We start from the raw sequence: 15,327 nt of genomic DNA, 5'->3' as shown, positions 1-15,327 counted from the left end.
ATTAGTTTAGCCAACATCAGCCATAAAAAAGACTATTCGGTAACGTACAGAATTCCGTTTTGCACAAGAGTTTATGCCCGAGGACGCGATTTTCGATTTGGCCAGGACATTTCATACGGGTCAGATCCGAGTGCAAGGAGTGTGATCTTGAAACGGTGTGTAATAATTAATCCCTTACAGCACACATCACTTTTCTTCTACTTGTTGTGACACAACTCTTGTTTAAAATGCCGCTTTTTGAGGGTCTCAGCGTTGGAGTAGAGAAAACAGCCGCCGTCTTTGACATAGGTGCTGCATATACAAAGTGAGATATTAATGAATGTTACTATATGATTTAATAACAGGGAAATATCTGTGTGAGTTGACGCTTTTTGTGACTGCTCGAGCTAGTCTGTGAATGTGTAGTGGGTGTGTGAGGCACCAGCTGGATCATGAGCCGATTCGCTGGGCGGCTGCTAGGCCGCTACGGTCTTGGTGTCCGAAGCTGGTGAAGGGTGTGGTATGGGCGTGGCCGTGGAAGAGTGTGTAGATTATCTAACTAATGTATAATTTTGAAATGCACCTCCTCGCCTGTAGATTCAAGATCTAGACTAAGATGGAGGGGTGGAAAAATATTTACAATAATTAAATCTAGATCTAAGCCTCTTTTTGTTGTTTAATCTAGTCTAGACTCTAGTCTAGATCTAGATCTATTTTTTTTAATTAAATTATTAATTATTTGTATTTTATTTTGTAATTCCTATTTTATTATTATTATTTAGTGGTGGTCATTTTACCTGACTGCTTGTAAGTAAGCAATCATCATCATCATCATCATCACCATCATCATCTTCATTATCCTCATCATCCTCCTCATCCTCATCATCCTCCTCATCCTCATCCTCATCCTCATCCTCATCCTCATCCTCATCCTCATCCTCCTCCTCCTCATCCTCCTCCCCATCCTCCTCACATCATCCCCATCATCCCCCTCCCATCATCCCCCTCCCATCATCCTCCTCCCATCATCCTCCCCATCATCATCCTCCCCATCATCATCCTCCCCATCATCATCCTCCCCATCATCATCCTCCCCATCATCATCCTTATCATCATCATCCTGTATGGATCCTTGTCTTTGTCAAATTTTTGTTAAAGTTCTGATACAAGAAAGTAAGAGGTGGATGAAGATATGGATCCTTATCTTTGTGAAGTACAAATTTGATTGAAGCAAATAATCTACATTCAGTACCAAGGCATGTCTCTTTTATTAATGTTAAGCGCATTTTTATGCATCTTATTTGCTATTCATGATTTTGTGCATTTTTATTCATCTTAATTGCCATTTATGATTTTGTGTGTGTGTTTTTTTCCCTCAATGAATTCCTTTCTTTTTCTCCTCAGAGTGGGGTTTGCTGGTGAAACGAGTCCAAGAGCAACAATACCAAGTAAAATCAAACTCTCCAAGACAGATAAGGTTGTCCATATCTGGGACTACTCCAGTACAGAAGAGCTGTATGATGCACTGGTGGAATTTCTACACCATGTATACTTCAGGTGATTAAAAAGAGATTTTTGCAGATGTGGTTTAATTGAAGAGAATGTTAGGATAGAATTTAAATGTTGATAATCAAATAGATATCGTATAAAACACACATTATCAAAACATGTTTCAACTTTTATCTTTGATTCATCCGATTTTGTCAATGATATTGAATCTGCTTCAAGCAATTATCACCAATAATTTAATTTGTATTGCATTTTTAGTGAAATGTAAATGTCATTGAATCATGTGAGTGACCCAAGAGTGAGTGGGGGGGGGGGGGGCAGGGGACCTTTTTAATAGTTTACCTCACCCCACCCCACTTTATTTTTCTTCATAGCACATACAAATATGTTGTTGTCTTCATTCAAAAACATATCGGATAATTCTTGATTGTATTGAATTGAAACAGTTCATTATTTTGGTGATGAAACTGATCATGATTAAATTTGCGGGAGATTAAAAACTGCATACCATACATGTTATCTGAGCATGATAGGACTTTTCACAATTTTTGACGCAGTTACAAACTTTATAATGCTGGGAATCGAGTCATTGATAACAAATATTACTATATATTATTTTCAGGCACTTGTTGGTGAATCCAAGAGACCGTCGTGTTGTGGTTTGTGAATCTATCTTGTGCCCCACACAGTTCAGACAAACCCTTGCCAAAGTCTTCTTCAAAAGATATGAGGTATGTCTATTTCTGATCTTGTATTCTTAGCTGCTGACTTCCATTTGATAAAGATGTATATTTTATTGTTTTTATTCATATTTTTTACTTCTTAGTAATAATTTTATGAAGATTCTGTTGCAGGAGTACAATTGTATAGAATTTATGGAAAGGATTTAAATTGAAGAAGAAAAAACCACTATAGATACATATAATATTTGTGAGATATGCTCAAAGCACATTTAAAAGGTAAGGAGTGTTTCAATTATGATGGAGGAACATGCATACATGTACTGTAGTACATAATATTTGACATTACTATCTTATGTCTTAATTACTACATACAAACAAGCTATAAATGTAAATATAACATGTATTTCAGATTTGGATAATTGTGTTGATAATATTGCACTAACAATTGGTTCTAAGATTTGGTCCTGTGTTAAAGATTAAGTTCTTATTTCAAGAGATCCAAAGATCCAGTATTTGTATAAAATCATTGATTCCTATAACATTGTTTCTGCAGGTCCCATCAATATTGTTTGCTCCATCGCATCTCACCACACTCTTCACACTGGGGATCAACACAGCACTGGTCCTGGATGCTGGCTACAATGAGACAGTGGTTCTTCCAATATCCTTTCTGTACTTGTCCTTTTGTTTCCATTATAATTTTAATCTTAGTAGGTTTGTGGCTGAATGTTCATCTGTTGAAGATGCAGGCAACCTTGCGTACTAGAGCCCTGCAACACTGAAATGATTACTGTTGCTAACTTGCTACCTATTTTCATTTTTTTTGTTTTCTTCAAATTTATTTATTTTACACCTCTTCAAAATACTATGTGTGGAAAAATAGACAATCAAAGAAGAACTTTGAACATAAATAAATGATATAAATGAATATATGGAGAAATAGACAACTCAAGAAGAACATTAAACATGAATAAACAAATGATACAAATGAAAAAGATGTGTGTACTGTGATGTAGTGGATGTGAGGGAGTAGTAAGGCAATTGACCTGTCAAGGCTACTCCATATTAACATTAACCACTGTCAGTAACCATTAGAAATGCATTTTGATATAGGTTTGCATTTTCCATTTTGTGATTTATGGTTTTAGTAATTCAATCCAAATTGTTGCACCATTTCAATTTACTAAAAAGAAGTGTATGCTTTTCTGTTTTCTAAATCAGACTTAAAACAAAACAGTTTATAAACTTCTTTACTGAAATTTGATTTGTGGATAACATTACATGTATGTTTTCATGTTTAAAGTATGTTTATTGTTCCTTGACACAATGTTATTGATTTACGTCTATGAAGGCTACCCAATCATTAAAGCTGTAGAATCATTGCCTCTTGGTGGGAGAGCAATTCATGAGTAAGTATTCAACCTGTCTGTACTGATGGGAAAATTAAAACACTTTTACATTTCTTGTATTTATTTTTACTGAATTACACCTTTCTAGAATGAATGATTGAAACCAGTGGATCGTCACAAAAAGAGTTTTATAATTGAAAGAAACATGTGACTTAAAAACTGTCAAAATATACTTATGAATCCATAAGATACACAATGATTTCATGAGGTGCTGACTTGATTAGTGAAACTCATCTGACAAATTATCTTTTTGAAATTTGACAGATTTTTATATATATATATATATATATATATATATATATATATATATATATATATATATATGCACAAAATCCACTTGAGTCTAGTTCGATTTCCTGTTGAAGTTCTGGAGTAGACCTCAAAATCTTGTTGTAGACAAAGTTTTGTATGGAAAATGTGAAAAGAACAATTAAAGCAATCCTTCAGTTTCAATTATATAATCCTAAAGGTCCTGTGTAACCAACCAAATTTGACTTTGTTTTTACACTTTCAGGAACCTTGAGCGCCAGCTGAAGGAGACAGGGACAATCAAAGAGAATGGAGAAGAACAGAAACCTTTGTTATCTGTTATGGACAAGATACCTCCGGATGTCTTGGAAGATATTACCGGTAAGAAAAACAAATCCGTGATAGATTTTTGTACTGGAATTCTGTTATAGGCTAACTCTGACTGCGCCCTCATTCACCTTATTTTGGTCTAGAGCATCCCCTCAATGTTGCAATAATCATGTCATCCCATGTGTGTTGTATTTTCTGTTGATTTTAGCTTGTTATAATAACATGAAATCAAAGCCAACCACTAAGTGGCAAGTTCATGTACATTTTTCTATTGTGTGCATTGGTGTTTAGTATTTTTTGAGAAGTCACATTTAACGTGTGATGTGTTTTATGATGAATGTTTCACTTTCCTGTACAAACGTAGTTTTAAATCTTAATCGTACATGTTAAAACAACCAACGATAAGCATTTTATATTAATATATCTATTACCACATTCACCATTTTTGTCATCATTATTAAACTTTGTTTGTATGCAGTGAGGAGCTGCTTTATGACCAATATGGAGAGAGCAACAGCCATTCAGCAGAGCATTCTTCAGGCTGATGATAGCAAGGTGAGAACAAGAGTACATGAAGTGAATTTCTACTCCAGTCAAACCTGCTTTAGTGACCACCTGTCTACAAAGGCCACATTTTTGTTTCCCTTGAAAATTGTTTCTCATTGAAACATGTTCTGAAGTAAACTTTACATAAATACCACCTGCCTATAAAGACCACTTTTCATGTCTCCCTTGGGTAGTCTTTATAGACAAGTTTCATTGTATATATCTTGAAACTGACATTTATGACATCTACATCGACAACTTTTGCATTTTAAAGATTGTTACCTAGATATTTCTTGGGCTTTACCCAGCCATGATAGTGTTGATAATAATCTGTGTGTACACGTATATGATATGCCTTCTATAAATAGTTATTGCATTTTAAATATAACTGTGAATCCCCCCTTTTGCAAGTGCTGTGGGTTTGATAATTGTATTCATCAAATAAATACATGTACAGATTACTATGTTTTCTAAGAGAAAAATTCAGTTGCAAGGTGTGGATTGATTTGTATCGTACTTAAAATGTTCATATCTTTCCTACCCTAGTGGCCAAGTCCTGCAGCATCTGTTGACTACCCGCTGAATGGTGGTAGAACCTTGACCATGGATGGCAAATCAAGAGAGGTAGCTTGCGAGGTCCTCTTTGAAATGGACAATGAAGAGCAGTCCATCGCGACACTTGTCCTTGACTCCATACTCAAGGTCGGTGAACTCTGACATCTTCTCATTTATTGTATTTCTGGGCCCCGTCTTACAAAGACTTACGATTAATCCAAATCAATCGCAAGTCCTCCAATCAATCGCAAGTTTGCAGTCTCCTATCTCTTATGTACATAATTGCGATTGATATCAACTCTTTGTAAGAGGGGGCCCTGGTTTAGGTTGAATGTTCTGAAAGGAAATCCATTTTAACTGGGCTCTTTATTGTTGACATTCTGTTTTTGACTCAGAGCTGACTCTAGAATATGATAATGATGATTTGTAACTCTCAATCATGTTTTTTTTCTTCCCCATTACTATTTTTGTTTTTTCTTTCAGTAGTTTGTTTATTCTTCAACCTAGTGTGGGATCAAACAACCAAATTAAATTGGATTTAAAAACAAACAAAATGTTAGCTTTAATTATTAAGTTTCGTCATATTTATAGGAAATGATCATCAGGTGTCTTATATTTTGACATATATTTCCTTGCATTATTATCATACTACCTGTGCCTAAAGGAAGAACTGCTTGCTACAATACAGGTCTTTATTGGAAATGATAGCTGTATACTGTGCAGATCCATGTAATACTACCCCATTCCCAAAAAGATGCTTTGTGGTTGAGTTCAGCACCATTTATCATGATCTACAGCAGCATAAGAAATATAATATCCTGTATGTTTCTCATGCCTTTAATAGAATGTCTAACACATCTCTTCCATCTCTTCTCTTCCCTGACAGTGTCCGATCGACATGCGGAAACCCCTTGCTGACAACCTGGTCTTCATCGGAGGCACATCCCTCTTGCCTGGTTTCTCTCATCGGCTTCTGGCCGAGCTGAAGCTGCTCCTCACTAAGCCAAAGTACAAGCAATGTTTTGCCATCACGACCTTCAAAGTGCATTCACCTCCAGCTCAGGCCAACTTTACAGCATGGCTAGGAGGTAAGTGCTAAATTTGTCTTTTGACGTCAAACCTCTTTCTTTCTTTCTCTTTCCAGTACAGTGGAAACCTCATTATAACAAACTCCTCGGCCAAATGCATAAATGAGGCTGAAATTTAACCCATGGTTTAAATCTTCATTTACATAACCCATGGTCTAAAGTTGGCCCAAAATAAGCGCGATACAGTCAGAGGTCCAATATCAGACGTGCACAAGGCAAGGTACGCTTATTTTGTGCTATTTTTAAGCCATGGGTTATGTAAATAAGGGTTTAAACCATGGGTTAAGTTAAACCTCCTTTGTGAATTCGGGCCCTTGGGACAAAGGAAATTACCTTGTTACTTGAAGCTAAAATGCAATAAAATATATAAAGAAATTGATCAGCAACATTGTCTTGTTATGTTGAAAGTTTGTTATTACTTTGTTTTATCTAAGTGATTCCTCTTTGTTTAATACAGTAGATGATTGGTTAATGCTGTAGCAAATAGCATTGCAGTACCTACTGTTGATCTTGCATAATTTCTGTGTGCCTCCTCAAGAAAGATGCAGTCAAAGGGGTCATGCTTGTAGGTTATATCCTTCCATCCATGTTTTTTTTTTTTGTCACTTTGGCTTTATTTATTCTTTTTCTTTTCATCTATTTAATTTTTTTCAAAGGAAGGGTAAATTGATTTAATATTTAAAGAGTGGATAAAGTTCAAGGAGAGCAATAAATCAAGCTCATTGTTGATAAATGCTTAATATTGTTATTATTGAATGAAGTAGCCTTTTATATCATCAGAATTCTAAAAACAGGTAAGGTATTCTTATTTTGAATAATAGATTGTATGAATGATAGTGTTTGATTCTCAACCTTTCATGTATAAGTTACGTTACCCACTCATTAATTAGCATTAATGTATATGTTTGCTTCCCAGGAGCCATATTTGGGGCTTTGGAGGTCCTGAGCTACCGGTCCTTGTCCCGGGATGCCTTCCTGCAGACGGAGGTGGTCCCTGACTGGTGCTCTCTATCTCCAGCGATCACAGAGGTGGAGCAGTCTGCTGCCAAGGACAAGACACCACTCAAATCACTAGGATTACGCAAGGCAGCTGGTGATGCTAAAGGCACACCAGAAAAATGAAATAATTATAGATTATTCATGAGACTGCATATGGTTTGACTAATAAAAGCAGGCTGACAACATCATATCGAAAGAACACAGGGATGCCAGTTTTCAGGCAATAGCCTGAATTCAGGCCCTGGCAAGTTATTTTCAGACCATAGTTTAGGCTTTTTTGTGTACAAAATAGCTCATTCTAGGTGATTTTCAGGGTCTCTGATCATTTCTAACTGGCATCCCTGAGAACAGTTAGAGCTTTGGATATTTGAGACCGCTGGAATCATTAGGCAAGCCACCTGGTGATGTCAAAGGCACACCAGAAAAAAAGAAAAAACAGCAAAGGCTCTACAGACTGTTTGAATGGCTGAGATGGCTTATGTGAACAGGCTTATGACACTAAAGGCACACCAGAGTAATGAAAGAACAGTAGACCGTCGGATTCTTGAGACTTTTTCAAAGATATGGCTCACATAAGCAGGCTGGCCCACACTCGAGGAGCAAACCGTTTGGAGACAGGTATCAATGAAAAATCATGGATTGGTTTTTAAAAACAATATGTGTCATTAGCTGCATGACCTTGAAGGTGTCCTCACTCCTTGGAACTGTGAGTCCAATTTAGATAGTGGTAAACTCTGTTAATACCATTTGAGTATGTATAACACTTATTTTCCAAGTTATCTTGGACTTAGTATTCCAAGGATGAAAGAGGATGTGTGACCCATAGAACAATGTCCTGCAAGTGGATATAATGGACAGAGAAAGCGGGATCTTGTACTTAATGATGTACAGTAAATGAAGGTTACCTAACTAAGAGTTGGTATAGGAAATCAAGTACATTCTATTTATGTGGCACACAGCAGAAATAAACACAGTTCTTGCCAATATTCCCTCAGTTCTATTTGTTTTACGGATGTGTTGTTTACAAAAATTAGACCATTGTACTCTCAATTTTCTTGAGAATAACAACAACAAAATTGTGGAAGTTTACCAACTTTAATCATGTGTTTGAATAAATACTTAATGTTTTGGCATAATAATTGTTAAATGAGATGATTTGAAGAATTAATGTTACTCATTATAGCTATTTTATTATTGGTGCAAAGACATTCCAAAGGTTAGATGCATTGATGCGTATATGGCCACTAGTGTCACCATGGCACTGTTGATATACCAGTACACAAATACCACATTTCGCAAGGGATGTTCATTGCCATATTAGCAAGGCACCGCCCAAAAGCAGTATGGCAACGATACTGCAAACACGCATTGCTGTTTATACCTGAAATGCACATGGAACAATGCTTTGATGCATTTTAGGGACCATTTGTTCAATGCTTCAATACACAAGTCTTGTATTGGCAGTATTTTGCCTAGGATTCTACGTATGAAAATGCTGCCAAATAAGCACAAAACAACATCAAGTAAAGTACTTCAGTATTTTGCGATACTCCGACTATCTTCTGCTATCAATATAGTATCCACAAGATAGCTGTAACATGTTGGACACACATCATATTTTGGCTAATATAGACTGCAATTGCAAATTCATCAAGTACAAATCTTTGTTTTACTATCAGAAAATATCGCTAAGAAATGAGGTTCAGATGAACTTAAATTGTCAGAGCTCCTTTGTGAAATACGTCTATTTGGAGCCAGAAGGGCCCTCCTGGCTCTGAACAGATGAATACCAGTAGTTGGAGCTCATATATTTGTAAATACCTATTCAAACTACATGTTTATTCATATATATGAATACTCTATCCTTGTAAAAAGAAGTGCAATATCATTTCTATATTCTACTTTGGCTGTGGAATGCCTACAGTGAAGATCCAATTACAATTCAGATTAACTAATTTAGATTATGATTAGCTTAATTTTAATCTTATATCTTGACACTTGATATTGCTCTGAACATCTGCTGATATTCCCGTTTTCATTTTGATTATATTTTATTTTTGCTCTGCAATTGATCACTTCTTTATGTTTGAGATTAATCATTGAGGCTATCTCAAAAGAATTGGGCTTTGCTCTACTTTATAAATCCTTATTACTAAATATTTTCAATAAAATGCAAAATATGTTTTGACCAAACGAAACTAGACATTTTTCTTTATTTAGTTCCCTCTCGTATGTTTGTGTACTTTTTTGAAAATAAAACAGTATTTTGTCATTAATGGTTCCAATTGCATCTGGTTATTGTATCAATTACAAGCTCTATACAAATTTGGATCACACTAGTGAAGTAACACAATGGTACATTTAATGACAATTTATATTCATAACACCATGAAACTTTTTGGTGACGTATGGGACACCTAATGACCAAATACTTTGGACTTGCTCATATAATATTGTATTAGTAACACACTACTATCATATTACATGTCTTAAGCAGCTTAGCAACAACATACAAAAAAGGAAGAAACTTCTTTGTCCCAAACAGGGGCCTTTCCATAAAGGTGTTTAAAGTTTTATGTTGATTAACTGAAATTATTTCAAGATTGTTTATTGGGCACTTATTTATTTCGTTTACTTGTTTTTTTCTTTAATGATTTATTTTGATTGTCATTTCACTAAAAATCGATTGGCTCTCTGTGGCTCTGTCTCTGTCTGTTGCTCTCTTGTCTTCCCATTTCATTTTTGTCTCGCCTGCGTAGCAAAAAGCGAGACATAGGCGCCGCTTTTCCGGTGACGGCGGCGGCGGCGACGGCGACGGCTACGGCGACGGCGTCAACATCAAAAACTTAACCTAAGGTTAAGTTTTTGAATTTTTAAAGTATAAGTTCTTAGTCAATGAAACTTTGACTATAGGGTAATCAAGTATCCCCAATCATGTGAGTAGAATTTCAGATCACAAAGTCAAGGTCAAAGGTCATTTCAGGTCAACAGACTTCGACTATGTTGTAGCATCATCATCGAAAACTTAACCTAAGGTTAAGTTTTTGAATTTTTGATATAATTTTGAAAGTATAAGTTCTTAGTCAATGAAACTTGGACTATAGGGTTATCAAGTCTCCCCAATCATGTGAGTAGAATTTCAGGTCAATAAGTTAAGGTCAAAGGCCATTTAAGGTCAACAAACTTAGACTTTGTTGTGGCATCAACATTAAGATTTTCAAAATGCTTCTTCTTCGTTATTTTTCAACCGATTTTGATTCTGATTGTTTCATATGATAGGGCTAGACGGGGATTTAAAATTTCTACACAGAATCATGAAATTCATTATCTATGCTAATTTATGCAAATTTATTCGAAATCACAAAAAAGGCTTCTTCTCCTTCATTTCTCGACCGATTTTTATTTGGTTTGCTTTATATCGTAGAGCTAACTTTGGTACATTAAACTTCTACACAGAATTTTGAAATTGTTCTCCATTAATTAATTATGGTAATTTATGCAAATTTATTCCAAAAATAACAAAAATTGCTTCTTTTCCCTAATTTCTTGACCGATTTTGCCTTATCTGGTAGAGCTAAATTTGGAACAATAAACTTCTACACAGAATTGTGAGATTTTGCTCCATTGATTATTTATGGTACTTCATGCAAATGAAATGAAATTATGTCCCTTCCAGGGCATCAAATTTCTATTTTTTGACCAGTTCAAAAGTGTACCACATAAAATTTACGATATTTGTTGTGAGATGCGGATGAGCGCTACGTCATTAACGTTCTGGTTTATCATATTGAATTGCGTTATGCGTTATATATGTTACCATATCTGACTCGATCTATCTCTCACTTTCCTGTTCTTTTTCTTTATATAGATATCTCTTCAACCCCTTTATATCTCTTCAACCCCTTTCTCTCTCTCTCTCTCTCTCTCTCTCTCTCTCTCTGTATTTGCTGGATTCTCCCACTCCCCGTCTTCCAATAGTGAATCAAAATATGTCAAACAGTCCTCAAAAGTCAATTTATATTTACAATTTATTTACAATTTTATTCACAATTTCCATGATCATAACATAATCTTTCATTTAAGGCTTAAGAACGTCTGCTGCGCCTCCTCCAACCAAAACAGCATAACAATTGCCACCATTTCCGTCTCCTTCCAGTTACAACAGCCTGATCTTTGTTATCTTGATCACTCTCCTTCTTCCTATCTTCATTCTTTACATTTATCTTCCTCTCCTCTTTGAAGTCTTTGGCCTCTAGTGCTCCCTCCAGTGCCTCTTTCATTTCGTTAATGATCTTTTCATCCTCGTGTATTTGCCCCTTCTTCATCTTCATCTTCTCCATCCGCGTTTCGTTCCACAAGGTTTCAGCAAACTCTCGTAACTCCTCCGTCATTTCTGATGGCTTCACTACCTTCTCGTCCTCTAGCTCTCTGTCTTCCTCTGTGACCTTAGCCTCCGCAACCAAAGTGAATGGCGGCTCCTCCAGCGCCATGATCTTCTCCTCAGCCATCAGCTCCTCCTCTGCCTTCAACTCCTCTTTTACCTTCATCCCCTCCTCCCCTACCTTCACCTCCTCCTCTTTCTCCTCTGCCGTCATCTCCTCCTCCTCCTCCTCCTCCTCCTCTGCCGTTATCTCCTCCTTCCCCTCCTCTGGTTTCACCTCCTTTACTGCCTTCATTAAATTTTCCTCCACCTCCTCTGCAATCATCTCCTCTTCCTCGACCTTTAGCCCCTCCTTCTCTGCCTTCAGCTCCTCCTCCCATTCTACCGCTTCCTTTGCTTCCTTCTCCTGTATAATTTCCTCCTCATCGGTCGTCAGCTCTGCGCCTATCCCTCGGAGATCCTGGACAAACTCGTTAATCTGGTTTGTCTGAATGTCATTTATCTCCTCCTCCTCTTCTGCCTTCACCTCCTCCTCCTCTGCCTCCAGCTCCTCCTCCTTCTCTGCAACTTTCTCTTGGAGATCCTGGACAAACTCGTTAATCTGGTTTGTCTGAATGTCATTCATCTCCTCCTCCTTGACCTTCAGCCCCTCCTCCTCTGCCTTCAGCTCCTCCTCCCATTCTGCCGCTTCCTCTGCTTCCTTCTCCTGTATGATTTCCTCCATATCAGTCGTCAGCTCTGCGCCTGTCCCTTGAAGATCCTGGACACACTCGTTAATCTGGTTTGTCTGAATGCCATTCACCTCCTCGTCCTCTTCTGCCTTCACCTCCTCCTCCTCTGCATTCAGCCCCTCCTCCTCTACCTTCAGCCCCTCCTCCTCTGCCTTCACCTCCTCCTCCTCTACCTTCAGCCCCTCCTCCTCTGCCTTCAGCCCCTCCTCCTCTACCTTCAGCCCCTCCTCCTCTGCCTTCACCTCCTCCTCCTCTACCTTCAGCCCCTCCTCCTCTGCCTTCAGCTCCTCCTCCTCTACCTTCCGCCCCTCCTCCTCTGCCTTCATCTCCACCTTCTCTGCCTCCAACTCCTCCAGCTCCTCCCCCTCCTCCTCCCATTCTACCGCTTCCTTTGCTTCCTTCTCCTGTATGATTTCCTCCATATCAGTCGTCAGCTCTGCGCCTTTCTTTTGGAGATGCTGGACAAACTCGTTAATCTGGTTTGTCTGAATGTCATTCAGATATACATACTCACTGAAGGCAAGAGTCTCTGCCAACTCGTGTTGAAATCTAGGAACTACTCGATTTGCTGAATAATGAAAACAAATTGGAGAAGACCAATATAATGACACTGTAATGATACATCTTATATTTTGTATCAAAAATTAACAGCAACCATCAACTATTTTAGTTTCAAAGATTTCAATACGACTTTAATAATTATGCAAACGACTTTCCCATTTGTATTCTAAGTTTCAAAGCTTATTTAATTACCACATATGTTTTTTGTATTTTTTCTAAATACATGACAACATCATTAATGAAAATGTAACAATAACGTATACATAAAAATTAATATGAGAAGTGATACCCCAAAAATTACTTGTATACATTTTACAATCATGGTGTTATACAATATCGAAGCAATAAGGGAAACGTACAGGAGGAGTCTATTAAAAACTAACGCTTGTCTTCTTGAGACACCTGTCTTTTTTCTTTTTTTAAATGCAAGATTATTTTGACGTTGCATAATTATGATATTGATTTTTAACCTAAATCCTGAAGAAAAACATATCGCAATAGATTATTCTAGTTGTATGATATCGACGTGTTTTTTAGGTAGAACTTACGTTCGTCACTCATGATGAAAGATTCAAATCAAAGACAATTAGACAAATATTCTGATATATTCAGAAGAGATGCTACTAAATCGATGTTATAGCTAAGAGCGCTTACATCAATAATGATAAAAAGATAACTTTGTAACTATGCGGATCATGACGCATGCGCATAACCGCATCCATCACGTCACAATTGAGCGCAGTTGTCTTAAAAGTTACAAAGGACAACATTGCGCGCTTTTATTCAAGAAAGTTGAAAGGGGTTCACAATACATTAAATGTGTTGATTTCAAATTTATAATTTTGCCGTTAATGGGAATGTTGCGTAATCAGTTTGTATGATCTAGAAGTCACCTTTTACATATAAAATTCATACAAGTTTTACTACATGTCAGGATGATACCGAACGGAACTTATTACGTTCATTTCCTTCTATCACTTTCTCTCTCTCTCTCTCTCTCTCTCTGTCTCTCTCTCTCTCTCTCTCTCTCTCTCTCTCTCTCTCTCTCTCTTATCTACCTCCCCCTCCCCTCTGTCTTGTCTCTTTCTCACTCTTTTGTTTTCTTCTTTGTTTTCCTCAGTGCCTTTCGCCGTTTGATGAAAGGGGCACGTCTTCATCCGATTACAACAGCCTGATCTTTGTTATCTCGAACACTTTTGTTCTTCCCATCTTTTTCCTTTCCGCTTATCTTCCCTTCCTCTTCGAAGTCTTGGGCCTCCTGTATTTCCACCAACACATCTTCCATTTCATTTGTGCTCTCTTCCTCCTCCATCTGCTTTTACCGTTTCTCCTTCTTCTTTTTCTTATTTGTATGCGCCTTGAGCATCTCTAGAGATGGATATGTTGCGCTTTATAAATATTGTTATTATTATTATTATTATTTTTCACCCACATCTCATTCCAGAAGGTTTCAGCAAACTCTAGTAAATCCTCCGTTATTTCAACTTGATATTCACCTTGCCTTGTAGCGCTTCATCTTCCTATGTGACTTTAGCTTCTTCCACCAAAACAGTTGACAGCTCTTCTTCTTGCTTCGACTCACCCCATTCCTCTGCATTCATCTCTTTATCTGCCTTCACATCCTCCTCCTCTGCCTTCATCATCTCCGCCCCCATCTCTGCATGCCTTCTCATCTTTCACCTCCTTCTCTGCCTTCACATCCCCCTCCTCTGCCTTCATCTCCGCCCCCATCTCTGCATGCCTTCTCATCTTTCACCTCCTTCTCTGCCTTCACATCCCCCTCCTCTGCCTTTACATCCCCCTCCTCTGCCTTCAACTCCTCCTCCACCTCTGCATTTAGCTCCTCCTCCACTGCCCTCATCTCCTCCTCCTCCATTGCCTTCATCTCCTTTTTTGCTATCTTCTCCTTTTTATGTACCTTCCTCTCCTCTGATATCAATCACCTCCATCTCTTCCTCTGCCCTACTCTCCTCCTCTGCCTTCGTCTTCTCCCCTCTGCCTCATCTCCTCCTCATTCTCCTCTGCCTCTCCTCCTCCTCTACCTTCCTTTCCTTCTCCTCTATCTTCCTCTCCTTCTCCTCTGCCTTCGTCTCCCCCTGCCTTCATCTCCTCCTCTACCTCCATCTCCTCTTCTGTCCTTATCTCCCCCTCTCCCTCCCCTTCTCCTCCCGTGCCTTCCTCTCATCCTCTGCCTTCACGTCATTCTCCTTTCGCTCCTCACCCTCTCCCTCCTCCTCCTCTCCCGTCTCCTCTTCCTCTGCCTTCATAATATATCCTCCTCTGACTTCAAGTCCTTCATCTCATCTG

The 15,327-nt window shown here is 37.9% G+C and overlaps 2 protein-coding genes across 2 annotated transcripts; one reads left to right on the top strand and one right to left on the bottom strand.

Annotated features, from left to right (window-relative positions):
* The first annotated feature begins 149 nt into the window (after nucleotides 1-149).
* LOC756451 (actin-related protein 10-like) lies at nucleotides 150-7,548 on the top strand. The gene is made up of 10 exons (XM_030999688.1): nucleotides 150-304; nucleotides 1,384-1,536; nucleotides 2,111-2,219; nucleotides 2,725-2,832; nucleotides 3,513-3,580; nucleotides 4,095-4,210; nucleotides 4,638-4,714; nucleotides 5,252-5,407; nucleotides 6,147-6,348; nucleotides 7,265-7,548. The coding sequence occupies exons 1-10, from the start codon at nucleotides 228-230 to the stop codon at nucleotides 7,468-7,470; spliced, it is 1,272 nt and encodes a 423-aa protein (XP_030855548.1). The 5' UTR covers nucleotides 150-227; the 3' UTR covers nucleotides 7,471-7,548.
* A 3,884-nt stretch (nucleotides 7,549-11,432) lies between these two features.
* LOC115929496 (golgin subfamily A member 6-like protein 22) lies at nucleotides 11,433-14,675 on the bottom strand. The gene is made up of 2 exons (XM_030998519.1): nucleotides 14,603-14,675; nucleotides 11,433-13,027 (listed from the first exon to the last, which is right to left on the bottom strand). Exons 1-2 carry the CDS (start codon nucleotides 14,673-14,675, stop codon nucleotides 11,433-11,435), a joined length of 1,668 nt encoding a protein of 555 aa, XP_030854379.1.
* Nucleotides 14,676-15,327: the final 652 nt, after the last annotated feature.

This window comes from Strongylocentrotus purpuratus, unplaced genomic scaffold (genome assembly GCF_000002235.5).
Source record: "Strongylocentrotus purpuratus isolate Spur 01 unplaced genomic scaffold, Spur_5.0 spur5_scaffold_5, whole genome shotgun sequence".
Lineage (NCBI taxonomy): Eukaryota > Metazoa > Echinodermata > Echinoidea > Camarodonta > Strongylocentrotidae > Strongylocentrotus > Strongylocentrotus purpuratus.
The sequence above is the reverse complement of the archived record's forward strand: the minus strand, read 5'-3'. Positions and strand labels throughout refer to the sequence as shown.

Coding starts and splice junctions, on each gene's coding strand:
- LOC756451 (XM_030999688.1), top strand. CDS start 228: ATGCCGCTTTTTGAGGGTCTCAGCGTTGGAGTAGAGAAAACAGCCGCC. Junction 2,220..2,724: donor TCTTCTTCAAAAGATATGAG/GTATGTCTATTT, acceptor TTGTTTCTGCAG/GTCCCATCAATATTGTTTGC. Junction 2,833..3,512: donor ATGAGACAGTGGTTCTTCCA/ATATCCTTTCTG, acceptor TTATTGATTTAC/GTCTATGAAGGCTACCCAAT.
- LOC115929496 (XM_030998519.1), bottom strand. CDS start 14,675: ATGGGGGCGGAGATGATGAAGGCAGAGGAGGAGGATGTGAAGGCAGAT. Junction 13,028..14,602: donor GATGAATGCAGAGGAATGGG/GTGAGTCGAAGC, acceptor TTCATTATTCAG/CAAATCGAGTAGTTCCTAGA.